Below are 24,824 nucleotides of genomic sequence, written 5' to 3' on the forward strand. Positions count from 1 at the left end.
GCTCAGACTTTTCTCTCTGCATGCTTGTGTCTGTACATTAATTTCAAGTTATATTTTTCCAAAAATGAGTTAAAACCTACTGTTCTATAGTTTTTTATTTCTTGGAGCTGTATTTTGACTTTTTTTTTTCATGTCAATAAATTCTCATTATCATTGTTTATGGCTGTGGGGAAGGATGAAAAGCCTGAATGGAAACCAAGACCACTGAGTTTTGAGGAGACCACAGAAGCCAGTGAGAATACAGGGAAGGACAGCATGGGGACAGATCACAGACCTCTGGCCCTTCAGCTTGACTATTAGGTTTTTGACTGGTTAATAATATACTCGCTAGGAAACCTCAATTGTACTTTGGAGCCCCTTTTGATTCTTAGTTCATTTTTTTTGGTTAACACTGAAATGTTTAAATATTAAAATGTATGAAACCAATGGAGCAAATACCCATGGCTCACCCCTCAGATTTCATGTTAAACTCTCCCCTTGTGGCCTTGTTGGGTGCCAAAGACCTGGAATGTCATCAGTCTCCATCCACTGGGCCTGGGCCCTAGCTGCCAGCCTATGGTTTCTAACCAGAAGGCCACAAGATGGTACCACTAGGGGCAGTCATGATCTTTCTCTCCAAGTCTGTCTCTCCTGCATCCTCTAGAGGTTCTTGCCAGAAATGTGGCTTTCTTCTCTGACCCCTTCCTTGTCTTCATTCCCATTTGGGTCATTACAAACTCCTGCCATTTCTGCCCCCAAAATGCACCTACAGGTGGGCTGGTTCTCACCATCTGGATCGCCTCACTCTGGTCCAAGCCACCACTTACTCTTGTAGGGCCTCTGCTAGCCCACGTGGCTCCTTAGTGAACACAGAACAAGGTACCTCTTTCACACAGATGCAGCCCATTGGATGCACAGCCCAGTGGGCAGTGATGCCTTTGAGCAAATAAGAAAAAGGTGACCTTTTCCTTCGGCCAGACTCAGCTCTGTGCCAGGGCTCTTGGCTTGGTGAGTGGAGTAGGGCTCTATTTTTGTTCCGACTAGCCCTCCTCGGCCAGATGCTCTTGAACAGTGAGCAACCTGCATATCGGTCCCTGGGGGCTCTTTTTTCACCTGGACTGCTACACTAGCCTGTGGGGTGGGAAATACGTGCTTCCACTACTGTCTCCTGCCATTCACTCTCCAGATGGAGCCAGAGCAACGCACATGCACGCAGGCACGCACACACATGCACGCAGGCACGCACACACGTGCACGCACCCCTGCCGGTGTTACTGCCCACGTGAGAGCCTATCGATGGCCTCTCGTCACTCCAAACTCCACCACTGGGACGACAGGCCCTACAAGCCCAGGCCCCAGCCGCCCTCACCACTCCCTCCGTCTCTCCCTCCCTCCCTCCCTCCGTGGCGGCCCCCTTTCCCGGAAAACCTTGCCTTTGTCCTGCCTCAGGGTCTTCACGCCTCTGTTCCCTCAGCCCCAGACGCTCTCCTTCCCTCAGCCTCGCGCACACCCACCCCTCCTCCGGCTCTCTCCGCGAGGGTCCCCTCCGGAAGGCCCTGTCACCCTCTGGGGCAGCCGGCCGCTCTCCGCGCCGCGCGCCTCGCGGGTCTGCGCACGGGCCGCACCTCCCGACGAGCTCCTGGCGCGGAAAACCTGGGCGGCCAGGCCCTCGGCTCCGGCCCACCTCCCACACGGCGCCTCGGCCAGACCGCGTTTGAGGACACCTGACACGCATCTCGCGGACGAGGAGAGCCTGGCTTCAGGAGCCGTGAGAGCGGCGAGCCGGGCCTTGACTGCGCCGCGAGGGGAGAGGCGCGCGCGACGTCCTGGGACGGAAGCAGCCCCCTCGACGGCATCCCCGGGCCACGGACGGGGGATTTCCGGTTTCGCTTCTCCCTGCTGTAGTGGATCTCAGCGCCAAGTGTTTAACAGCTGCTGTGGCACAGGCCCTGACGAACGACCAGAACACGCACCAGCTGCGCGCCGCGCTGGTGCCCGTGGGCCGCAGGTCGCTGCTGCTCCTAGCGGAAAGGCCGCCGGGCGCGCAGTCGCTGCGACACGACATACACGACAGAGCCTGGAACGAACGAACCAACGAACGAATGAAGATGGAGCCTAGTGAGATGAGGGCGGCGAAGTGCAGACGATCAGTTTGCCTCAGACCGGGTAGAGCCTAGGCGGGGAGAGAGCCCCTTGCGTGCTGAGCGGCGGTCTGGACTCTAGCCTGCGATGGCAGCGCAAGGTGAGGCGTGCACTCCCCGGGCTCCTAGAAGCTGTGTGAAGGGGCCGAGGGTGGACACCAGAGCACATCAAGGTGCCAGCTGGGAGATGCTCCAGGCCCGAACCACCGTGGGAGGAAGAGTGTAGGCCATCTGCGAGGGCAAGGATCCCCTGAGATGTTCCAGACCCTGCTAACCGCCCCACCCCACCCCCAGGCAATGCCCTGGCGATCACAGAGCTCAGTGGAGAATGGGCTTCCTGCTCCGTTATAGACCAGCCTTTTGATCCTGGGGTTTATGATTATCCAGTGTGCAGAAGCCAGCCAATGAGGTGGCCATCCAGGGAGGGCCTGCTTCCTGTTGGTAGACTGAGCCCTGGGCAGTCTCTCCTGGATGTCAGTCAGAGGCTGAGAGCAGAGGCCATCCTGTCACTGCCCTGGACATTCAAGTCTGTTGTGATAGCAGGTGAGAGGACTCAGGTTGAAGGACAGGGTCTTGAGAGAGGCCTGGAGCCTCGGACACTCCTCTGGGTATCAAGTCTGGGACTTTTTTGATGTTTGACTCTTTTTTTTTAAGATTTATTTATTTATTTATTTATTTACTTACTTACTTACTTATTTATTTGACAGCACAAGCAGGGGAGAGGCAGAGGGAGAGGGAGAAGCAGACTCCCCGCTGAGTGGGGAGCCTGACATGACACTCGATCCCAGGACCTGGGATCATGACCTGAGCCGAAGGCAGACACTTAACGACCGAGCCACCCAGGCGCCCTGATGTTTGACTCTTATGCCACCTCAGCAGCCGAAAAATTTGCAATCAAGGGGGAAGGAGCGTTTGTTGAAACTTTTACTTGGGGGCGCCTTGGTGGCTCAGTTGGTTGAGCGTCTGCCTTCAAGTCAGGTCATGATCTTGGGTCCTGGGATCGAGCCTCGCATCAGGCTCTCTGTTCAGTGGAGAGCCTGCTTCTCCCTCTCCCTCTGCCTGCCGCTCCCTCTGCTTGTGCTCTCTGTCAAAAAAAAAAAAAAATCTTTAAAAAATATATTAAAAAACAAAAAAGAACTTGGGAACACAGGATTCCTGCCATGTATGGTCCCTCTCTAGGGACCAAAAGGCAGGGGGACACATGGTCTGGCTGTTGTGTGGTGCTGCTCCAACATACCAAGAAGATAAGTGAGCCAGTAAAAGGGGAAAGAGGGTGGAGAAGAGGGTATTTTATATACCAGAGCTTTGTATGTGTTTTTATTTTTTTAAAGATATTTATTTATTTGAGAGAGAGAGAGCACGAACAGGGGGAGCGGCAGTGGGAGAAGCAGGCTTCCCGCTGAGCAGGGAGCCTGATTTGGGGCTCGATCCCAGGACCCTGGGATCATGACCTGAGCCAAAGGCAGACCCTTAACTGACTGAGCCACCCAGGCGCCCCTTTATTTTATTTTTTAAAAGATTATTTATTTATTTATTTATTTGAGAACATGAACATGAGCAGGGGGAGGGGCAGAGAGAGAGAGAGAGAAGCAGACTCCCCGCTGAGCAGGGAGACCGACTCAGGGCTCCATCCCAGGACCCTGAGATCATGACTGGGGCCGAAGGCAGACGCTTAACCAACTGAGCCACCCAGGTGCTCCTGTATGTGTTATTTTATTAAATCCTCAAAACAATCTCAGAAGGCAGGTTTTTATTTTACTCTGTTCTACAGATGAAGAAACAGGTTCAGAGAAGTTAGGTGACATACCAAGGTTACACAACTAGAAAGGGATGGAGCCAAGATCATACGCAAATCATTCTGACCCTACACCTCCCAGTGGCTGTTGCCTACATCCTCTAGGGCAAAAGCAGAAATGCCCTTGAGCAGGGTCTCCCCCACTCCTGGGAGGTGGCAGAGATGGGGCACTTACCTGGCTTCCTTTGTCTTCCCCAGGGCTGCCAGGAAGGTGTGCAGGGACACCTAGCTCACTCCCTCGCGGCCTTTGAGGTTCAGGCACAGCAGACCTCCATGGCTCCTTACCACATCCACAAATACCGGGACAGCCACCGCACACAGGTCCTGGACTTGTTCTCCCGGGCAATGGATGAGTACGTCCCCACCACCTTCCGCCACGTCCTGAAGCTGCCCCGAACCCTGGTGCTCTTGCTTGGGGTGTCCCTCGCCCTCTTCCTGGTCTCTGGCTCCTGGCTCCTGGCCCTCCTAGCCAGCTTCACCCTCCTCACTGCTCTGAGATTCCTCTCCAAATACCCCTGGAGCAAGTTTAAAGTCACGTGCTTGCGCACAGACATGTCCGACATCAGCAAGTCCTACTTGAGTGAGCCTGGCTCCTGCTTCTGGGTGGCCGAGGCTGAGGGGCAGGTGGTGGGCATCGTGGGCGTGCTGCCCGTCCAGGAGCGCCCCCTGCCCAAGGAGCAGCTGCAGCTGTTCCACCTGTGCGTGGCCTTGGAGTGCCGGCGTCAGGGGATAGCGAAAGCCCTGGTCAGGACCGTCCTGCAGTTCGCGCGCGACCAGGGCTACCGCCAAGTCGTCCTCAGCACCAACGTGCTGCAGCATTCGGCCTTGGCCCTCTACCAGCGCATGGGCTTCCAGAAGACGCACCAGTTCTTCTTCTCCCTGAGCTGGAGGCTAATTGCTCTTCCTTCGGTTATGTTTGTCTACCACCTGCCCTCTGCTCAGGCCTCTCAGGCACTGGAGAAGAAGGGGGGCCAGTGATCCAGTTCCTGGTGGCTTAGTCAGGAGAGGCCTGGCTCTGCTGAGGTAGCAAGCAAACCCCGAAGGCTCAGTGTGACAGCACAGTGAGAGCTCACTGTTCCTTCTGTGGGAAGCCCCGGGGGGTGGGGGCGGGGAGGCTTCTGCTCCTTTCTGTCTTTTGGGGTGGCCACTGTTTCATTTATCCAGTGCCACGAGAAGGCTGAGTTAAAACAAACTAATAAACACACACAAATAAACATTTCTTTATTTTATTTTTTATTTTTATTTTTTTTAAGATTTTATTTATTTATTTGACAGAGAGAGAGAGCGTCGAGAGCAGGAATACAAGCAGGGGGAGTGGGAGAGGGAGAAGCAGGCTTCCCGCCGAGCAGGGAGCCCGATGCGGGACTCGATCCCAGGACCCCGGGATCATGACCTGAGCCCAAGGCAGACACTTAACGACCGAGCCACCCAGGCGTCCCCAAATAAACATTTCTTTAGTTCACGTGTCCACCATCCACAATTTAGCCTGGACTTGGCTGGCAGCCCTTTTGGTCTCAAACAGCCCACTTCACATATCATTGTGGGATTGGCTGGAGTGACAGGGCTACTGGGCCAGCTCATTTTCCAGCACGCAACTCAGCGATGGCTTTAAGATAATTGCAGGGGACCAAAAAGTGAAGCAGAAACAAGCAAATGCTTTTTCAAGCTTCTCAGGTGTCACATCTGCTGACATTCCGGACTCGGGAAGAGAAATGGGCGCTGCCTCTTTAGTGAGAGGAGTGAAGTCACACAGCCAGGGGTGCTGAGACGGAGATGGAGAAGGACTGGGGCCCACAATGCCATCAACCTGCTTTGGCCCCCAACCCACCGTCTCCACTGAAAGGGAAGGAGGCAGCCCGGGACAGGGAGTGGGATTTTAACACGGGCTAGACTGAGAAGTGATGCAGCCCCCACCCCACTGGCCAGGCCCCAGTCACGTCGCCCTAATATGCCCGAAGGGAGGCTGAGAATGTGTGTGTCCGGGAAGAGGAAATGGGATTGGTGAATTTCCCAGACCTGCCACACCTGGGACCCTGCCTCTTGTCCCCAAGTGCTCAGAGATTCCAGATTTTTACAGAAGCCTCAGGCCTGACCCTCTGATACAGAGGCAAAGTGGTGTGTGCCCCACTGTGCACCTTGTCCAGCTAGGTCATCACTGGCACCGGGTCTCCTGACCCAGAGGCTGAGTCCCAGGATCCAGTGAGTCCCCTGGACCCGGGAAGTCCAGGCCCCCTTTCAGCCTGGGTCTTGTGACATACTCCCATGCCTGCTCATAGCTTCTCTCTCATGAAGGGTCACTCAGGCCACAAACCAGGCCCGAATCCACCAACTGGCATTGCTACAGGCACATTTCCCCTAAATGGGGACTTTCATCAAATGAAACGTTTAACAAAACATTCATGTTTTGTTACCCAAGACCATGGGCCTCAACTATGCCACCCTCCATTGGGTCTCTTTTCTCCCTAGCCTCGGATGACCCATGGTCCCTTCTGCCAGGCATTCTACCTCCTCCACGCCTGCAGCCTTTGCGCCTTCCCTGTGTGCTCCTCAGAAGACTGGACCATCTAAATCTCCTGTTACACTGTGCCCCCAACTTCCACCCCCCGTTTTAAATCAAGCTCCTGTTACCTCCCAGCTCCAGCTTCTAGTTAATGGCAGGGGCTTAGGCCCAGCCTCTCTGAGAAGTAGAGGAAGAGGAGGTTCCCACCAGCTGTCCTCGGCCCACCAGGCCGCCCCTCAGGAGGAATCCCCAAGTGGGCATCAGCTGGTGCTAGAGATGGGGGAGGCCCACAGTGGTCCCGATGCTTTGAAAGTTTTCTTAAGTGACAATTAATTGGTATTGCTAATCCCACGTAGACGTGGTCCGTGCCCTCCAGGGGCTTACAGGCCATAGGGGCTGAGAAACCAGGAGGCAGCAAGGGGTGATATATTGTCGTAAGTGTGGAGATGGTGGGGGTACTGGACAAAGAATATCAAAAGGGCACCCACCCCACTGACTGGTGGATGGCTTCCCATGAGCCTCTGGCCCCACCTCAGGCAGAGGAAGTCAGCGGACCCCACTGCTCCCTATTGCCTGATCCACAGAGGGTGCTCTAACAGCCAGGGACAGAGGCCAGGCCTGTCCTGGATGCTACTCCTTTGCTCATATTCTCCAGACCATAATCCACACTCTTGATCAGTGGAGTTTGAAGCAGTGCTTCCCTGCAGAGTTCAGGAAAGGGGCCCAAGGCTGGACAAGTGAACGTGTTTGTGTTGGTGAATTGGAGGGAGGGTATTTAGGTCAAGATAGTGGGCTGAGGGTAATGGGAAGTTAAACCGGAGCTTCAGACCATGCCCCAGGTATAAGAGATAAGAAATAAGATCTGAGACAGAAATGTGGAAATTCCAAAGGAGGTGACCAAGACAGTTTAGGGGGTTACCAGGGGTGTTGGGGGGGAGGGGAAATGGAGAGTGATGGCTGCAGGTTTTCTTTTGGGGCAATGGAAATGTTTCAAATCTCGATATAGGTGGTGGTTTCACAACATTGTGAATGTATTAAATGCCACCGAAGGGTACACTTTAAAACTATTAACTTTATGTTATATGAAATTCACCTGTAAGAAGTTTTTAGAGATAAAAAAGGAAGAGCTCAGATGGCTCTAAAACCCAAAGGGAGGATACAAAAGGTTGGAGACAGCAGAGATGTTGAGAAATTGTTATGGGAATTACAGCTGGCCATGAGTCTGCCCCAACCAAGCAAAGGATGGGCCAGGTGCCCCCTGCAACCCCAAGGCCACTGACAGAGAAGTCTCGAGGACACCTACGTACACTTCTGTGGAGCAAGAGCTGATGGTCGACGCTTTCCCGGGAATCTGAGTCATAGTCAGTGCCCGTGGGCCCGGAACTCTGGCAGACGTAGGATGTTGTTGGCTTTGTGTGTGTGTTTGAGAGAAGGGGGTGGAACTGGAGGAGAAAGTGCTTTTCCTGAACTGGGCTTAGGGGAATGCAGACAGAGGCAAGGCAGTGGCTTGCAGGGAATGGCAAAGTGCAGCTCTGTGACTTGTGCAAGGACCCCTTTGGGCAAGTGTAGGGGACTGATAGTTTTCCAGAAAGTAGGAAGGAGGGAGGGTGTGGTCCAAGATGATTTTAGAGGTCAGTGACTTGGGCCCAGCTGTAAAAAACCATAGAAGGCTGACTCCAAACTTCCTTTTACCTTTCTTCAGCTAATAAGTAATTTGTTCAATTTCAAAGATCAGGTTTTATTCTGAACTTGGTAAAATTTTAAGAACATCCAGTTTCCTTTTATGTAACAGTGTACTGGTTAAACTAGGGTAAGTTTGTTTTTGGTTTTGCCCGCCGGGCATATGCCTCTTCTGTCTGGCACACGTGTGTGCCCGTGTAAGTGAGTACCTGCAGGAAGGTCTGTGCTCCCTCGCTCTGCCGTGCCTCTTCTTCCTCCTCCTCACATTTGTAATATTGTGACAACATATACATCACATAAAATTGACCATTTTAACAAATTTTGAATGTATAGTTCAGTAGCATTAACTACATTCAAAATGTTGTGCAACTATCATCACTATCTATTTCCTGAACTTTTTCAATACCCCAAAGAGAAACTCTGTACCTGCGAAGCAATAATCCCTCTTCACCCCCTCCTCCCAGCCCCCGGCAGCCACTATTCCACCTTTTTAGGAATTTGCCTACTCCAGGTACCTCGTTTAAGTGGAGTCATACAGTATTTGTCTTGTGTGTGTGGCTTATTTCACTTAACAATGTTTTTTTGAGGTTTATCCATATCGTAGAATATATCAGAATTTCATTACCTTTTGAAGGCTGAGTAATATGGTATATTACATGCACACACATTTTGTTCATCCATTTATCTCTTGATGGACATTATGGTTGTTTCCACCCTTTGGCCAGAGTTAATTTTTTTTTTTTAAACCATTCAGAAAAAAAAACAAAACAACAGAACATTTAAGATACAGTGGGAACATAGTGAATTTTTTAATGGGGAGACATTATTAGGAAGGTTAACGAATAAATTTTCCATGTATCATAAACCAGGTGGTTACCTTCTGAACAAAATCAGTGTGAAAATGCTCAGCTCTATATCCTGAGGATAACCTAGTTTAGATTTTGCTAAATATGAGTCTTATTATACGAAGTTTATTTTAGGAACAACTATGCAGGAAATATGGACCTGTGACCAGGTGGCAGACCAGGGTTTTAAAGCTAGTGGCTGGGGCACCTGAGTGGCTCAGTCAGTTAAGCGTCTGCCTTCGGCTCAGGTCATGATCCCAGGGTCCTGGGATCGAGCCCCGCATTGGGCTCCCTGCTCAGCGGGGAGCCTGCTTCTCCCTCTCCCTCTGCCACACCCCCTGCCTGTGCTCCCCGGCTCTGTCAAATAAATAAATAAAATCGTAATAAAAAAAATAAAGCTAGCGGCTGACTGGGGAAGACAGCATCTACTTTGAGCATTAGAGGAAATTAAACAGGGGCACTGCCCCTGCGGGCCAAGTCACCTAGAGCTACGGCTAGAGAAAGCTCATAGGGGAGAGCAGGACCTAAAGGTTCCTCTCTCCAGCCAACATCTCCCCTCTGGGGGCATTTTCACTCCCTGGGGTGTGAACCAGAGGAGAGGGGCACCAGCTGTTTGACGCAGATGCCCAGTGAGGTAGAGAAGTGCCCGAGGGAAAAAGTGAGCACCCTCATGGCGTGTGGGTCTAGGGAACAGGAGGGCAGAGCACCCTAAGGGGAAGCTGGGACAGAGCCCAGATCCTACCAGAAGCCTGGGAGGGGTCAGGGGAGCAAGGCTAGGCAGGACAGTGGGTGCCAGCAGAGCTCTCTCCATGGGGCATTCTGAGAGGTGGGAGGGGAAGAGGAGGGGGGTCTGTCCTCTGCTGGGTGCGACATGGGGGAGGGGCCCTTTCCCCCAACCACTGAAGGCATGAGGAGCCTGGGTCCTTGATGATGTTGGATAACCTGGGGAATCTTTGAACTTGAGCTCCAGTTGGATATGAGGGACTCCAGAGTGGGCATGGGAAGCTGAACTGTGGCCCACACCTGCCTGGTGAGGGAAGGACGGTGAACAGGACAAAGCTGCTGGGGGCTGGGTGCTGCCACCACACAGATTCCTATCTGGGAGGTCACCGTGTCTCCCCAGCTGCCGCCTGCACAGCACGCCCTTCATGTTCTTTCTCATCGCATACTGTCAAACTGCTACCTTGTTTTCCTTTCAAATGATTTAAAGTGTACTTTGTCCTTACTGTTGACAGTATGTAGTTTGTCTATTGAATTGTTTTAGCTTAATTGATCTGCTCTTAGGCTTCCTGACCATTTTTATTTTCCCCCTTCTAAAATGTTTGTTATATGTATACTACCTTAATTTATAAACTCCTGGCTTCATCACATATTTTAAAAATTATTTCATTTTTTTAAGGGGCGCCTGGGTGGCTCAGTCATTAAGCGTCTGCCTTAGGCTCAGGTCATGGTCCCAGGGTCCTGGGATCAAGCCCCGCATCGGGCTCCCTGCTCAGCGGGAGGCCTGCTTCTCCCTCTCCCACTCCCCCTGCTTGTGTTCCTGCTCTCACTATCTCTCTGTCAAATAAATAAATAAAAAATCTTAAAAAAAAAATTTAAATTTCCTAGGAGTCCTGATTTTAATTTGCTAAATCTGGCAGCCCAACTGTGGACACTACCCAGAATTCTAAGTTTATGTATTTATTTAGTAATCTCCACCCCCAGTGTGGAGCTTGAACTCACAACCCCGAGATCAAGAGTCAAATGATTTACCAACTGAGGCAGCCAGGTGTTCCCCACTACCCAGAATTCAAAACTCGAGTTGAGTCCATAGGCTGCCATCTTTGACTTCCAAAGTCTAGGAGGAGGAAGAGGAGGTATGGACCAGGCTCTTTCCCCTCTGCCTTTTCTTCCAGGCTCTACAGAAAAACACACCAGACTGGGTTAATTTATGATAATTTGTTTTACCATAGGGCAAGGGCCATTTCAGAAAGGAATTACAATGTAGGTGAATATGATCCCAGATCTAGGCAGGCCTTCACCACTTGGACAGGTTGATATGCATTCCCTGTAGGTAGAGAGCTTCAGAGGACTGACTCACACCAGAGAAATCCAGAGGGTGAATGCGGGGACTAGCCTGGCTAACATCCTGGGGTTGGCCTGCACTCCCAGAGTTTGCTGGGACAGAGGATGAGCAAGTGTTTTCTGAGGACCAGATTTGGGACATGCATGCATATCCAAGAGGCCTGCATGGAGTATTCTTTTTTTTTTTTTTTTTTTTAAGATTTTATTTATTTGACAGAGAGAGACACAGCGAGAGAAGGAACACAAGCAGGGGGAGTGGGAGAGGGAGAAGCGGGCTTCCCCCTGAGCAGGGAGCCTGATGTGGGGCTCGATCCCAGAACCCTGGGATCATGACCTGAGCCGAAGGCAGACGCTCAACGACTGAGCCACCCAGGCGCCCCTACATGGAGTATTCTGCTAATAATGTGCATTTCCAATTAATAATAAAGTTAAAGCAATTTATCATATTTGTAGAGGCCAGTTGTGTTTGTTCTTCTGTGAAACTGCCTGCTCATGTTTTTATTTAGTCCATCTTTCTACAGATTATCTTTAAAAACAAATGACTCATAGGAGTTCATGACATATTTTGGATACAAATCCTTTGTTGGTTACATGTGCTATAATTATCTTCTGTTTTGTGCCCTGTATTTTCTATCTTTATTTACTATTTTTAATTATTCATTCATTCATTCATTTATGGGGGTGGGGAATGGTAGAGGGAGAGGGAGAATCTTAAGCAGGCTCCACGCCCAGAATGGAGCCTGACACAGGGCTCTAACAAAACTGAGATCGTGACCTGGGCTGAAATGAAGAGCTGGATGCTTAACTGAGACACCCAGGCGCCCCTATGGTGTCTTTTAATATAGAATTTTTACATTTCATTAATTGAATTTATCAATCTTTTTCTTTATGGTTTGTGCTTTGTTCCTTAAGACATTTTTTCTTTAGAGACACTTTCCTATATTTACTTCTAAATTTTTTGTTTTGCCCTTCACATTTAAGTCTTTAGTTTTGTTTTTATTTCTCTCAAAATTATGTATGTGCCCAACTATTTTCAAGAGTCAGAGTTCTATAGATTTGTGCTGTGTAAGAGCAGCTCTACACTTCCCTGTGCACACTCAACTTCCGTATCTTTAAAACACTTTTTAAAAAATTCCAGTATAATTAGCATACAGTGTTATTAGTTTCAGGTGTATAATACAGTGATTCAGCACTTCTATACCTTACCCAGTGCTCATCATAAGTGCACTCCTTAATCTCCATCACCTTCTTAACCCATCCCCCAACCCACCTCCCTTCTGGTAACCCTAAATTTGTTCTCTATAGTTAAGAGACAGGTTCTTGGTTTGTCTTTTTTGTTAAATTCCACATATGAGTGAAATCATATGGTATTTGTCTTTTTCTGACTTATTCAGCTTAGCATTATACCCTTCAGATCCATCCATGTCGTTGCAAGTGACAAGATTTCATTCTTTTTTATGGCTGAGTAATATTCCATTGTGTGTGTGTGTATGTACCACCTTGTCTTTATCCATTCGTCTATTGATGGGACATTTGGGTTGCTTCCATATCTTGTCTACTGTAAATAATGCTGCAATAAACATAGGGGTGCATTTATCTTTTCGAATAAGTGTTTTCATATTCTCTGGGTAAATACCTACTAGTAGAATTACTGGATCACATGGTAATTCTATTTTTAATTTTTTGAGGAACCTCCATACTGTTTTCCAGAGTGGCTGCACCAGTTTGCATTCCCACCAACAGTGCAAGAGGGTTCTTTTTTCTCCACATCCTTGCGAACACTTGTTTCCTTTGTTTTTGATTTTAGCCATTCTGACAAGTGTGAGGTGATATCTCATTGTGGTTTTGATTTGCATTTTCCTGATGATGACTGATGTTGAGCATCTTTTCATGTCATCTGTTGGCCATCTGGATGTCTTTGGAGAAATGCCTGTTCATGTCTTCTGCTGATTTTTAATTGTATTTGTGTGTGTGTGTGTGTTTTATCGAGTTGTAAAACCCCTTATGGGATGTCATTTGCAAATATCTTCTCCCATCAGTAGGGTGTTTTGTTGTTTCCTTTGTTGTGCAGCTTTTAATTTTGATGTAGTCCCAATAGTTTACTTTCGCTTTTATTTCCTTTGCCTCAGACCCATCTAGAAAAATGCTGCTATGGCTGACGTCAGAGAAATTACTGCCTGTGCTCTCTTCTAGGATTTTTATGGTTTCAGGTCTCATTTATTTCCATGTCTTTAAGGGACTTGTGTGGCTTCTTCCTAATCCTCAGTTTTAAGCTTGTCTGTGGACTACTTTTTGGGAGTCAAGGCCATGTCTACATCACGCATGTGCATCCTTCCCACTCCCCAGCTTCCCAAAGAGTCTAAATTAGACCACTGGTCGGGGAACATCAATATTCTGTGTTTATTTTAAGCTAAGCTACATAGTAAAACTATGATTGCTTATTCTTTTATGTAGATTTTTGTTTTCCTTGGAATTATCTTTTTTGGGGTTGTTGTTTAGTTTTTTTTTTTTTTTTTCCGTATAGCTGTCACTTATTCAGCTCCAAACTTGATCAGATGTTTGAATAGATCCCCATGACATTAAGGTGCCTCAGGGAACCTATCAATTAGATCTCTCTGAAGTCTTTCCCAGAGCCTCTGGCCTCCAATCTGGACTGATGACCCTCTGTGTGTCATCCAACAAACCCTTAGTGAGTCAAACACATGCTACACATTGTGTTAGGCCTGGCAAAACAAAGGGGTCAGGCGGAGGTGCCTGGCTGGCTCAGTGAGTGTCTGAGCCTTCTTCACAGCCTCCTTCTGGGTTAGGAAGGGAGCCTTGGTGGCGCCCTCTGAGCTGTGCTTGGAGGCAGGGTCTGCTGTTTAACTTGGCCTCTGCGGAAGTCTGCTGGGGAGGCAGCTGGTCCCTTACTATCTTGCTGGGCCTTCCCTGAATTTTGAATGAGGCCGATTAGCACCTTCCCCCCCTCAACTCTGGGCTTTAGCTGTCATTCCAGGCTACAGGATTAATTACGTGCTTTATGTACATTATTAAGTTTATTAATTCATGCTTTTCAGAAGTGGTTATCCGGGTTATAAATGTTGGTTCCATGTGTGATGATAAATGCTCTGAGGCTTCAATCCTGAAGAGAGGGTAGCCGGAGGAAAATCCACCAAAGGCTAGAGGCCCCTGGCAAGCTGGAATGAGGCTAAGAGGAGGCTCTCAACCCAAGGTGTCTGGTCTGCTGGAAGTGTCTGGGCATGCCCAACAGCAACTAACCAGACCCCATCTCCACAAAACCCAAGGCAGAGCTATTGTCATGTCCTGCTGTGTTTGTAAAGAAAGGCCGTATTTTGGGACACCTGGGTGGCTCAGTCAATTAAACGTCTGCTTTTGGCTCAGGTCATGATCCGAGGACCCTGGGAATGAGTCCCATATCAGGCTCCTTGTTCAGCGGGGAGCCTGCTTCTCCCTCTCCCTTTGCCTCTCTCCCTGCTTGTGTGCGCGCACTCTCTCTGACAAATAAATAAAATCTTAAAAAAAAAAAAGGCCATATTTCATTCCCACAGCCCATTTCCCTTGACTGATGCTTTTAGATTGAGGCTCCCCATACACCTCAGGAGAGACATTGCATAGCTCCCTGAACATCTCCAGATGGTAAAGAAATGACCCTCTGCTGCTTGCTTTACTATGAATCAATCAGAAGTTATTTATTTTCTAAAAGTATAAAAACACATACAGAAAGGGACTCACTCATGGCTAGACTTCAGAAATGATATCATTGTGACAAACATTCCTGTGGGCAAGGCCGCTGTGGAGAAAGTATTGCTCCCAAACCATTAATAATCCTAATCACCACTCTGCCTCAGACTACTGACTTACTATTTCTAAATTAAACGTAGACAAAGAGTTAAGTTTTATTAAACCAGACTCATAAAAGTAAGGATTGTGCTTCTTCAGGTTGATAAAATATAATTCCAAGACTGTGAGGAAAATAATCTTGTATCAGTTCCAGGGAACTTTTCTCCCCAAGAGCTGATTGGTCACTTTCTGTGGAAGAAAAGAAAGACAGGAAAAAAGTGAGATACTCTTGCCATCAGAGGCCGGCAGCCAATCCTCACCCCAGACGTGTCGCGGAGGAGACCAGTGGGGTTCTACCCAAATCTTGTTTATCTTCCCCAGTTACAGAAACTATGGTAATTATGCGAAAAGATTCCTCCTGAAGTGTTCAGGAAAGATGACCTGTACCGTCACTAGCTATTACTCCTGTACAGACACAGGCCACTTATGGTCGGGATAGGCCCATCCATCCATCAGTCCAAACATACGAGCACGAGAGGCCTGGCCTGTGATGCTGACCCACTGGACAGGCCATGTGGTGCCTGGGGACCCCCTCCTCGAAGGGCCCGGCCCAGCCCAGCTCCAGGTGTGCTCCAGAAGCAGTTCTCCAATCCCACATCGGTCTGGTATAAACTCGTCTTTTGGATTCTGACTTTCAGAGTCCTCTGGTGGTGAAGTGAAGGGGTTGGGAAGGAAATGAGAACAGTGAAGGATATGGACCTTCAGGCTTGGTAGCCTGCCTGGCTTCTCAAGGAATATACTGGTAGCAAGTTCCCTGGCGTCGGAGGGTCTGGGTCTTGCGGCACCACTGATTCCACTGCGCTACAGGCAGGAAATGGTGGTGGCTTTGAGGCTCTGAGTCCCCAAGCTGCCAACTCTTATGCTACACTTGACACTGTCCAGTTTATTTTACAAGCTCTAGAGGTATTTGACTTACCAATAAGGGGCACAACACTACCATTTGGGACTCTAGAATGAAAATCCAACAATTCTGATAGATTTGGACATTTCCACCATGACTCCTAAGTACAGAATTTGGTTTTGTTCCAAATGTATGCCTGGAAGGTGCCTTTTCTAGATTCGCCTTTTAGATGTTTTGATTTGAAGTCTAGTCAAATAAAGGTGCCTTTATCTTCCAAATTTCAGCAGTGGTACAATGCATTACAACCTTAAGTTTACTTCCCAGATATGGTTAATTCAAACAGGTCAGATGTGTTTCTCTCAATTTCTCTTTCCCCTGATAAACCTGATGGATCCTGCTCAAGGGCTGACTGACCTTCTTGAATAGCTGAGCTCGCAGCCGGTATGACTTATATTCCAGTCTCCTCTTCTCCTCGTCTCTCTTTCTCTGAACTTCTGGAAGCTGCTCATAAATCCTTAGGAATGGTGCCAGCAGGAAAACAAAAAGCAGTGAGGTCACCCAAACACAGAGGGACATGATCTCTTCTCCCCCCATGTCCCTAAGGTCTGCTGCTCTCAGGGCATTTAGATCTCAAACACAGGCCCGGGGCCTCTGTCATGGGCCTGCTTCCTGTTAGACAGTTGGACACAAAGAATGCTGGCCTGGGGTGCTCATGATCTGGGAGGGCAGACAGATGAAAAAAAAACGTAAGAAATCTTGCTTATAGTGGTTACTTCTGAGAAAGGAGTGGGATAAATGGGTGGAGATAACAGCTTTTTACTCTATATGCAAAAATGGACAGTTTCAATATAAAATAACAGCATGTATTAGTTAGTATATTTTTAAACACACAGAAAATAACAGAAAGAAAAGTACAATAATGGCCCTATGTACAAAATGCTACACAGAGTTCCACAAAATGAAAGGTGGGTCTTAAAGACAAGAGCAGAGAGGGGATGGGAGGAGAAGGGAGTATTGGTAAGAAAGAGTCAAGGCCTCAAAGAGAGGCATGCAGGGGATCATGTGGGAAGCAGATGAGGTGAAGGTGAGGTGGGCTGTGGAGGGTCTTGTAGCCATGTGAAAACCTTGGGCTCTGTCTTATCAAGGATTGGGTGCCACTGATTTTAAGTAGGGAGGAACATGATCAAACATGCATTTGATAAATATACTCTAATTGGAAATGATCTAAATTTCCCACAAAAGAAAAGTTAAACAGATTATGGAATATAATGGAATTATTACAAAGCATAAAAAAGATATTTCAAAGAATTTGAGAATTTTTAATGATATGGGAAAATGTCACAATATATATGTTGAGCAAAATAAAGCAGGCTACAAACCGGTATATATAGTATGATCAACAATTTGAGAAAAAATAAGTGTGTGTGAATACAGGTCCCTGCAAAACCCCCGCTCCTGCCGGAAACAGGACTAGTGTCAGTTCAGTTTAGATGGAAGGATGATCAGTGACATTTATTTTCTTCTCATTTTCTCTGTATTTTCCAAAGTTTTCTATAATTTGAAAAAAAAATCACTGAAAATGACGTAGAGGCTCTGTGGAAAATAAATGAGAAAAAAATAAAGAGCAGAACCAGGAAGAACAGCGTCCTCTGAGAGTGGGGGCCAGGCTGCACCAAGGTGGTGAGAGCAGATTCCAGAGCAATCAAGAAGCTGAGTGTTCAGGATGCGCTAGCTGGCCCCATGTGTAGTGGGGGGTAACATGGCTAGAGGTGACTGCTCCCCAGCTCTATAGCTGGATGAGGGGGTGGCCCAAGCAAGTGCGGCAGTGGAGAATGGGGAGGTCGGTTTTGGATATGGAGGAGACGATCACTAACTGAAAACACTACACTGGAGGGCAGGAACGAGACCAAAGAAGAACATACCTACATTTTTAAAAGTCACTGTTCATGAAAACCACATGTGATATCACCTCACACCTGTTAGAATGGTTATTTATTTATTTTTAAAGATTTATTTATTTATTTATTTGACAGAAAGAGACAGGGAGAGAGGGAACACAAGCAGGGGGGAGTGGGAAAGGGAGAAGCAGGCTTCCCGCGGAGCAGGGAGCCCGATGCGGGGCTCGATCCCAGGACCCTGGGATCATGACCTGAGCCGAAGGCAGCAGCTTAACCAACTGAGCCACCCAGGTGCCCCTGTTAGAATGGTTATTATTAAAAAAGCAAGAGAGAAGAGCCTGCTTCTCCCTCTCCCTCTGCCTCTGCCGCTTCCCCTGCTTGTGCTCTCCCTCTGTCAAATAAATAAAATCTTAGGAAAAAAAAAAAAAAAGCAAGAGATAACAGGTATCTGTAAGGATGTAGAGAAAAGGGAACCCTTGCGCACTGCCGATGGGGAATGTAAATTGGTTCAGCCCCTGTGGGGAAACAGTGGAGGTTCCTCAAACAATTACAAATAGAACTACCATAAGTAACCTAAGTGTCCATCAACAGATGAATGGATAAAGAAAATATAATATATTATTATATTATTATCCAGTCATAAAGAAGAAGGAAATCTTTACATTTGCAACAACGTGAATGGACTTTGAGGATATTATGCTAGGTGAAATAAGTCAGATAGAGAAAGGCAAAACTGTATGATCTCACTTACATGTGGAATCTAAAAACATCAAACTCAATGAAATAGACAATAGAATGGTGGTTGCCAGGGGCTGGGGGATGGGGATAACGAGGAGATGTTAGTCAAAGGGTACAAAATTCCAGTTATAAGAGGAAAAAGTTCTGGGGATCTAAGGTCCAGCACGGTGACTCTAGTTAACAATACTGCACTATATACTTGAACGCTGCTAGACCTTTAATGTTCTCACCATAACAGTAAGAACACCCCCACCACCCCCAGCAACACTACTACCACCAACAAAATGGTAATTATGGGAGGTAAAGGATATGTTAACTAACCTTAGTGTGGTAAACATATTGCATATACGTACATCAAATCATCCCATTATATATCTTAAACTTACACAATGTTATATGTCAATTAAATCCATGATCGATACATGCATATTGCTAATTAACTGCTAATGCATGCAATGGCACAAAATTCAGCAAGTATAAAAAGGCAAAAAATTAGTCTTTGTCCTACTTCTATATGTTAGTCACTCAGTCCTTCTTCCCAAAGGCAAGTGCTATCACCATTTTTTGGGGTACCCTTCCAGAGATATTCTATGCATATAAAAGTATATGCATCTATCTATATAGGCACAAATACTTTTTAAACACTGCACATGGTAGCAGTGTACACTGCTTGAAACTTGACTTTTTTTTTTTTTTAAGATTTTATTCATTTGAGAGAGCGAGAACACAAGCAGGTGGAGGGGCAGACGGAGAAGGACAAGCAGACTCCCCACTGAGCAGGGAGCCCGACATGGGACTCGATCCCAGAACCCTGAGGTAGTGACCTGAGCCGAAAGCAGACGCTCAACCGATTGGGCCACCCAGGCGCCCCAAACTTGACTTTTTGTGAAGCTTAACTTAATATGTCTTAGTATTTCATTATTTCTCACTGTATTGCATAAATTCCTAGAAATGTGATTGTGTGGATAATGGGTAATGCCTGAAATAAACACTTTATTTCAAAATATTCATATCTTATATTTTAGGTATCTTTATTTATATTTAGGTTTCTAACGAAGAGAAGCCTGACTAAGGCATGCAAATTAGTGGGAATTCTTTGTATGTTTTTATCTGACTCATCCATACCACAATCTGCTATCTATTTGTCTTTCCTTTTTTAGTGCTATAAGTAAGAAACTTCTTTCACAACTAATTTTCTCATAACATTTTAACTTGAGCATAACGTCTTTATTCTAGGGGCAAGCCAGAGCTCCTGATCACTTGGTGGCCTTATTTATACTTTTATAATTACTCTTATTCTTTTGTCCTTACCGTTTAGACCTCTGAATCATTTCCTTCTTCCCAACAGGCCTGTTCTTTCGGGCATCCAGGAAGCCTAAGTATAAGAAGGGGTTTTCAGTGGATAGCGTCTTAACAGGGAAGGGTGTGTTGCTCAAGAGCTGTGAGCAGGAGCTGCTAGGACTTGGTGTCCCTACCTTGAGCTGACAGTACTGGGTGGTGAGCAATGGCCAAGGCCAAGGTCAGGGTTAGACTATGGGGACTGTGACAGCAGGCTGCTGAAGACACAACACGCTGCGGCACAGACTAGACAGTGTGAACAGAAACACTGGCCGGTTTATAGTAAGGCTGTGATGAAAGCAGTGGGTAGCACTTGGTAGTTTTCACAGCGTTCACATATTGTTTTACGGCGGTCTTACACCTAGCAGAATTGTTAGGAGCACAGAATCTAAAGCGAGCCCATCAGGGTTCAAATCCCAGCTTATCAGGTGTATAATCTTGGGCAAGGGACTTAAGCTCTCGTTGTTTCTGTTTTCTCATCTGTAAAATAGGGATATTAAATAGCATCTCCCTCAGAGAGGTGTTAGAAGCATTGAACAAGAACCGTGCCTGGGCCAAACATGTAAGGGTTACATACTATTATTATTATCATTACCATTACCATCATCATCACCCTCACCACAACCACCACCACCCCATGAGGCAGGCAATCCTGGAACTTGCTCACAGACCCACAGCTGCCTTATAAATACACCATTCTCACTGCACACCCTGGTTTCTAAGATGCAGTGACAGGTCAGGAGAACTTGGGCTTATGTGGATCACGAGAGCACCGAGAGCCACACGGGGCAGGTTCTGCTGCCCAGGGAGAGTGGAGTCTCAGCAAGCAAGCAGGCCCTTTCTGTCCCTGTGACTGCGATGGTGCTGAGCAGTGCCCCCCCGGTTGGGAAGCAGCCCTTGCCCTCTGCAGCCGTGAGAGGCAAGTGAAGAGGCAGAGAGTACCTCTCTTCAGGAGCGGGCGCGTGGGGTCCCGGTAGCCCTGCTGCTCTCCCGCAGTGTTGAACAGGGCCTCCCGCTCACTCTGCAACATGTTCTGCAGCTTCCTCTCCTGGACTATTAGCTTCAGACGCTTTATTCGTTCCCCAGAGCGGGAGATGAAGTCAGGTCTGTGAAACTGAAGGGATTCCTGAAGGGAAAAAAGGCCCCCCGACCTCACGTTAATGATGCAGTCTGTTCTCCAAGGGCTTAGAAAATAGCATCAGCCCCACAGTGGTTTGAAGAGCCTGTTTCTAAAGTGCAGAAAATATCTAGAGTTGAAGAATAATCTAACAACTCTCTGTGGGGGAGAGCTCCAGGAGGAAAATCAGAGGGATCAAAGAATGCCTCTGGAGTAAGCCAAGAACTAAGACTGTGGCAATTACAACTCGCCCAAATATCGATGGGCGAGAGCTCAGCCTATTGTGCTATTTTAAATTTCCCTTCAAACAAATACATTATTAAATGACATTTCTTTCAGCTCCCAGGGTACATATAAAGAAGGGACTTTGGCTATGCAGGAACAGGAGTTATGTCAATGGAGGAACACACATAGGGCTGACACAAGCATCAGACCTCTGGAGCACTCCACGTGCAGGTGCCCACGACCCCAGGGAGCAGCATCACAACATCCTCCCTTCTCTGGCCTTGTCCCAGGTACAGAGGGCAATGCCCAATTTATAAGGGTTACCAGTGAGGCAGCCTTTGAGTAACGATGAGAGTGGGAACAGATGAACTGCGGAAGGGCTAGAAAGGAGGGTTACAGGACTGTTCTTCGGAAGGCCAAGTAACAGTCTTAACTTCTTTGTATTTCCCCTCTTGACCCTCTTCAACACACGGCTAAAATTAACTCAGTGTCACCGCACCTGTAGGGTTGCTCTCACAAACGGCTTCAGTGGGCCTCTCCCTGGGCTTGCTAGTGACCCGTGGTTGTCCACGTGCTGTCCCTGCCGGTTCTGTTCCCGCAGCGGTTCCCTCCACGGTTTGGTGTTGGTTATTGGTGCAAACCAGCAGATACCAGGGCCATGATGCTTGGGCAGGTTTTCCTTAGGACCAGACTTCACATTTTCCACGGGAACAAACCATGAAACCCCTATGGGAAATATTTTTAATAAAGAAAAAAGATTTTTCATTCTTCTCATCAAAGACATGTGTGTAATATAGGCTCTCAGGGGACTCAGCTGTCAGAGGCCACCAGGATGCCCCGGAGTTTGCTAAACTGCAGGCATGACTGTAATTACAGTGCTAGATACTTTGAAAATGTGCCAAGGTAGTGCTCGGGGAAATGGGGTCAACATAGAGTCATTTAGAAATAAAGAATCTTAGCATTGCGAGAGACTTGAAATTCATTAGTTCTTTGGCTATAAAACTGGAATTAGAAACTGACCTTCACAGCAACTGTGCCTGTTCTTCCTTAACTTTTTATCCCCAAGATAGCTGGCGAGAAGTCTTTTCTCTTCTATTTTTTCTTCTGACCAAGAAGTCACATCACTGTCCTCTTCTATTCTAGCCTCGCTAGAACTTGGAGTTGGGAAAGTCATCCCAACATCTCGAGTGTGTTTTCTGACACCGTTCACAATCTCCAAGTTACCTGAGGAAAAAGATCCACAGATATCCTGGGAGTAGCACAGATATCCTGGGAGTAGCCTTGAGACTTAGTTAGCATGTGTATTCAGTTCAGTAAATGAAAACTGTAAGCCTTCGAAAATGCAGGCTACTGCCTCCTCTGTGTGGTGTGGAGGGGTGTGAGGAGAGAGACAGAGGCGGTGAGGGAAAGAGAGAGAGGGAGGGAAGAAGAAAGAAAGAAGGTTTTTATTTCTAAGTCAATTTAGATATTAAAGGGAAAAAAACAACTAACATGGATTCAATGGGTAAAAGATTTGTTTTGTTTTTTTTTTTAAGATTTTATTTATTTATTTGACAGAAAGAGAGAGAATAAGTAGGGGGAGTGGGAGACGGAGAAGCAGGCTCCCTGCAGACTTGACCCCAGGACCCTGGGATCATGACCTGAGCTGAGGGCAGATGCTTAACCGACTGAACCACCCAGGGGCCCCAGGATTTCAGTTCTGATCCCAAATGAGAAAGATAGTTAATGCTTATAGTCCTGTCAGTCAACCAGGTAAGGAAGAGGTTGACAGATACAAAGACAAGACTTGAGGGGGGAAAAAATCAAGGGCGACATTTATTTTTGTTATATAAAATCAAAAGAGAAAAACGTAAGTGAAAAGCTTTCTTCACACTCCTGTTCTCCATTCATTCAGTTTGTAACCCCAGAATTTTTTGCACACATTCAAGCAACTATCTTCCTTTATTTTTAAAGTATTTTGCTTTTTCTTTTTAATTATCAATGTTGGAGATCTTGTCATATTAGTAGAGAGAGTTTCCTCACCCTATGTTTCATTATATGGATGTACAATAATTTATTTAAGCATTTGGCTATTGATGGGTATCTAAGTTGATTTAAATTTTAGTTATAATACAATGGAATATTACTCAGCCATTAGAAAGGATGAATATCCAACTTTTACATCAACATGGATGCGGCTGGAGGAGATTATGCTAAATGAAATAAGTCAAGCAGAGAAAGTCAATTATCATATGGTTTCACTTGTTTGTGGAACATAAGGAATAGCACGGAGGACATTAGGAGAAAGAAGGTAAAAATGGGGGGGGCGGAATTGGAGGGAGAGATGAACCATGAGAGACTATGGACTCCTAGAAACAAACTGAAGGTTTTGGGGGGGGGATGGGGTAGCCCGGTGTCGGGTATTAAGGAGGGCATGTATTGCACGGAGCACTGGGTGTTATATGAAAACAATGAATCATGGAACACTACATCAAAAACTAATGATGTAATGTATGGTGATTAACATAACATAATAAAATTAAAATTAATTTTGGCTATAATAAACACTACTTCCATGACTAATTCTGTACACTTGTCATTTTGCACATATGCACAACATATCTATAGGCTAAATTCCAAAAGTAAAAGTGCCAGGTCAAAGTAATTTTGATTGAAACTGCCAAATTGCTTGTCTTAGGGATTGTATTTCCAACCTGAATGTATGACAGCACCTACTTCTTTACACCTGTGCCCACAAACTTATTACCAGACCTAGATTTCTGCCAGTCTGATAGGTGAAAAATGGCATTTGAGTATAGTTTTAATCTTCATTTTATTGTGAGGTTGAGTATCTTAACATATGTTAAAGATCTACTTGTATTTCAATGGAAATGTTTAAATTCAGGTAACTTACCTGCTTGTATGCTCTTGTTTAACATTTGTACATTTTGCTTGTTGCCAAGGGTAGAGCTTGAGCTACAGAAACTACTGGTAGAAGATGAAACAGAATCAGAAGAAATCACATGGTTTGCCACCTGGAAAACCAAGAGAGACCGTGTTACCTGCAGTCAGGCACGGTCACCTACAGGACAGGAAAACATACAAGCCACCAAAAGCCCTTTCTCGTTTGATTCCAGTTGTTGAGACCAAGTTGCCAGAAAGCTTGTGACAACGGGAACATGCTCCCGCACCGTTTACAACAGGGAGGGGAAAGCTGCTGTGGTTGGATAAGGGCCTGAGCTGTTTTAAGAAGGGAAGACATGCTGGCTAACTGAACATAATAAAAACAAACGAACAATGACTGTGAAAACTCAAAAAAATAAAAATAAAAAGAAGGGAAGACATCAAGACTGGGTATGTTCACCGCACTTGAAAAAACTCTGAAGAAGGTGTTAGCCAAAGATGAGGCTGGTGGGTCTTCAGAATGAAATTCTAAAATTTTGATGAGAGATAAAGAGGGCTAGGAATGACTAAAGAGGGTGGGGAGCTGCAGAGGGTGCTCTCCAGTAAGATCAGACTCAGATACTTATACACGGGTAAATACAAAGAGCTAAAAGGCCCCATGAAAAGTCCCAAATGACTGGAGTATTGCAAAAATTATTAAAGATGCCAAAAAGGCCTTTATAATTATGTTCAGAGCAACTAGAGCAAAGAAGGGCAACCTCATGGATTGAAGTTGATGGTAGAATGTTAGTGAATGACAAAAAGATGATCAAAATGTATAAAACAGTGTTTCTTAAACTTGTTCATCACAACAATCTCCTGGGGGAATGGGTCCTAACCCAGAACAATGAGGTAGCGTCTCTAGGGGAGGGGCCTGGGCATTTATATTTTTCATAAATGC

General features: G+C 46.7%; 2 protein-coding genes across 3 annotated transcripts in view; one reads left to right on the forward strand and one right to left on the reverse strand.

Annotated features, from left to right (window-relative positions):
• Positions 1 to 1,499: 1,499 nt before the first annotated feature.
• NAT8 (N-acetyltransferase 8 (putative)) lies at positions 1,500 to 5,219 on the forward strand. Of its 2 annotated transcripts, none has more exons than XM_036084445.2 (2): positions 1,500 to 2,221; positions 4,114 to 5,219. In XM_036084445.2, exon 2 carries the CDS (start codon positions 4,189 to 4,191, stop codon positions 4,891 to 4,893), a length of 705 nt encoding a protein of 234 aa, XP_035940338.1. In that variant the 5' UTR covers positions 1,500 to 2,221; positions 4,114 to 4,188; the 3' UTR covers positions 4,894 to 5,219. The 2 variants fall into 2 exon arrangements, with proteins under 2 accessions (XP_035940338.1, XP_035940339.1); XM_036084446.2 differs by lacking the exon at positions 1,500 to 2,221 and adding an exon at positions 2,507 to 2,663.
• A 9,448-nt stretch (positions 5,220 to 14,667) lies between these two features.
• Positions 14,668 to 24,824, reverse strand: part of ALMS1 (ALMS1 centrosome and basal body associated protein) — a 192,731-nt gene continuing 182,574 nt past the window's right edge. Inside the window, exons 17-23 of the mRNA XM_078056402.1 lie at positions 23,895 to 24,015; positions 22,022 to 22,225; positions 21,501 to 21,727; positions 20,602 to 20,785; positions 19,633 to 19,696; positions 16,100 to 16,199; positions 14,668 to 15,033 (exon numbers count right to left, since the gene is read on the reverse strand). Of these exons, the coding sequence (XP_077912528.1) occupies positions 14,989 to 15,033; positions 16,100 to 16,199; positions 19,633 to 19,696; positions 20,602 to 20,785; positions 21,501 to 21,727; positions 22,022 to 22,225; positions 23,895 to 24,015 (945 nt within the window). The 3' untranslated portion in view covers positions 14,668 to 14,988. The remainder of the gene's footprint in view (positions 15,034 to 16,099; positions 16,200 to 19,632; positions 19,697 to 20,601; positions 20,786 to 21,500; positions 21,728 to 22,021; positions 22,226 to 23,894; positions 24,016 to 24,824) is intronic.

The sequence above is a fragment of the Halichoerus grypus genome, chromosome 10 (assembly GCF_964656455.1).
Source record: "Halichoerus grypus chromosome 10, mHalGry1.hap1.1, whole genome shotgun sequence".
NCBI classification, from domain to species: Eukaryota; Metazoa; Chordata; class Mammalia; order Carnivora; family Phocidae; genus Halichoerus; species Halichoerus grypus.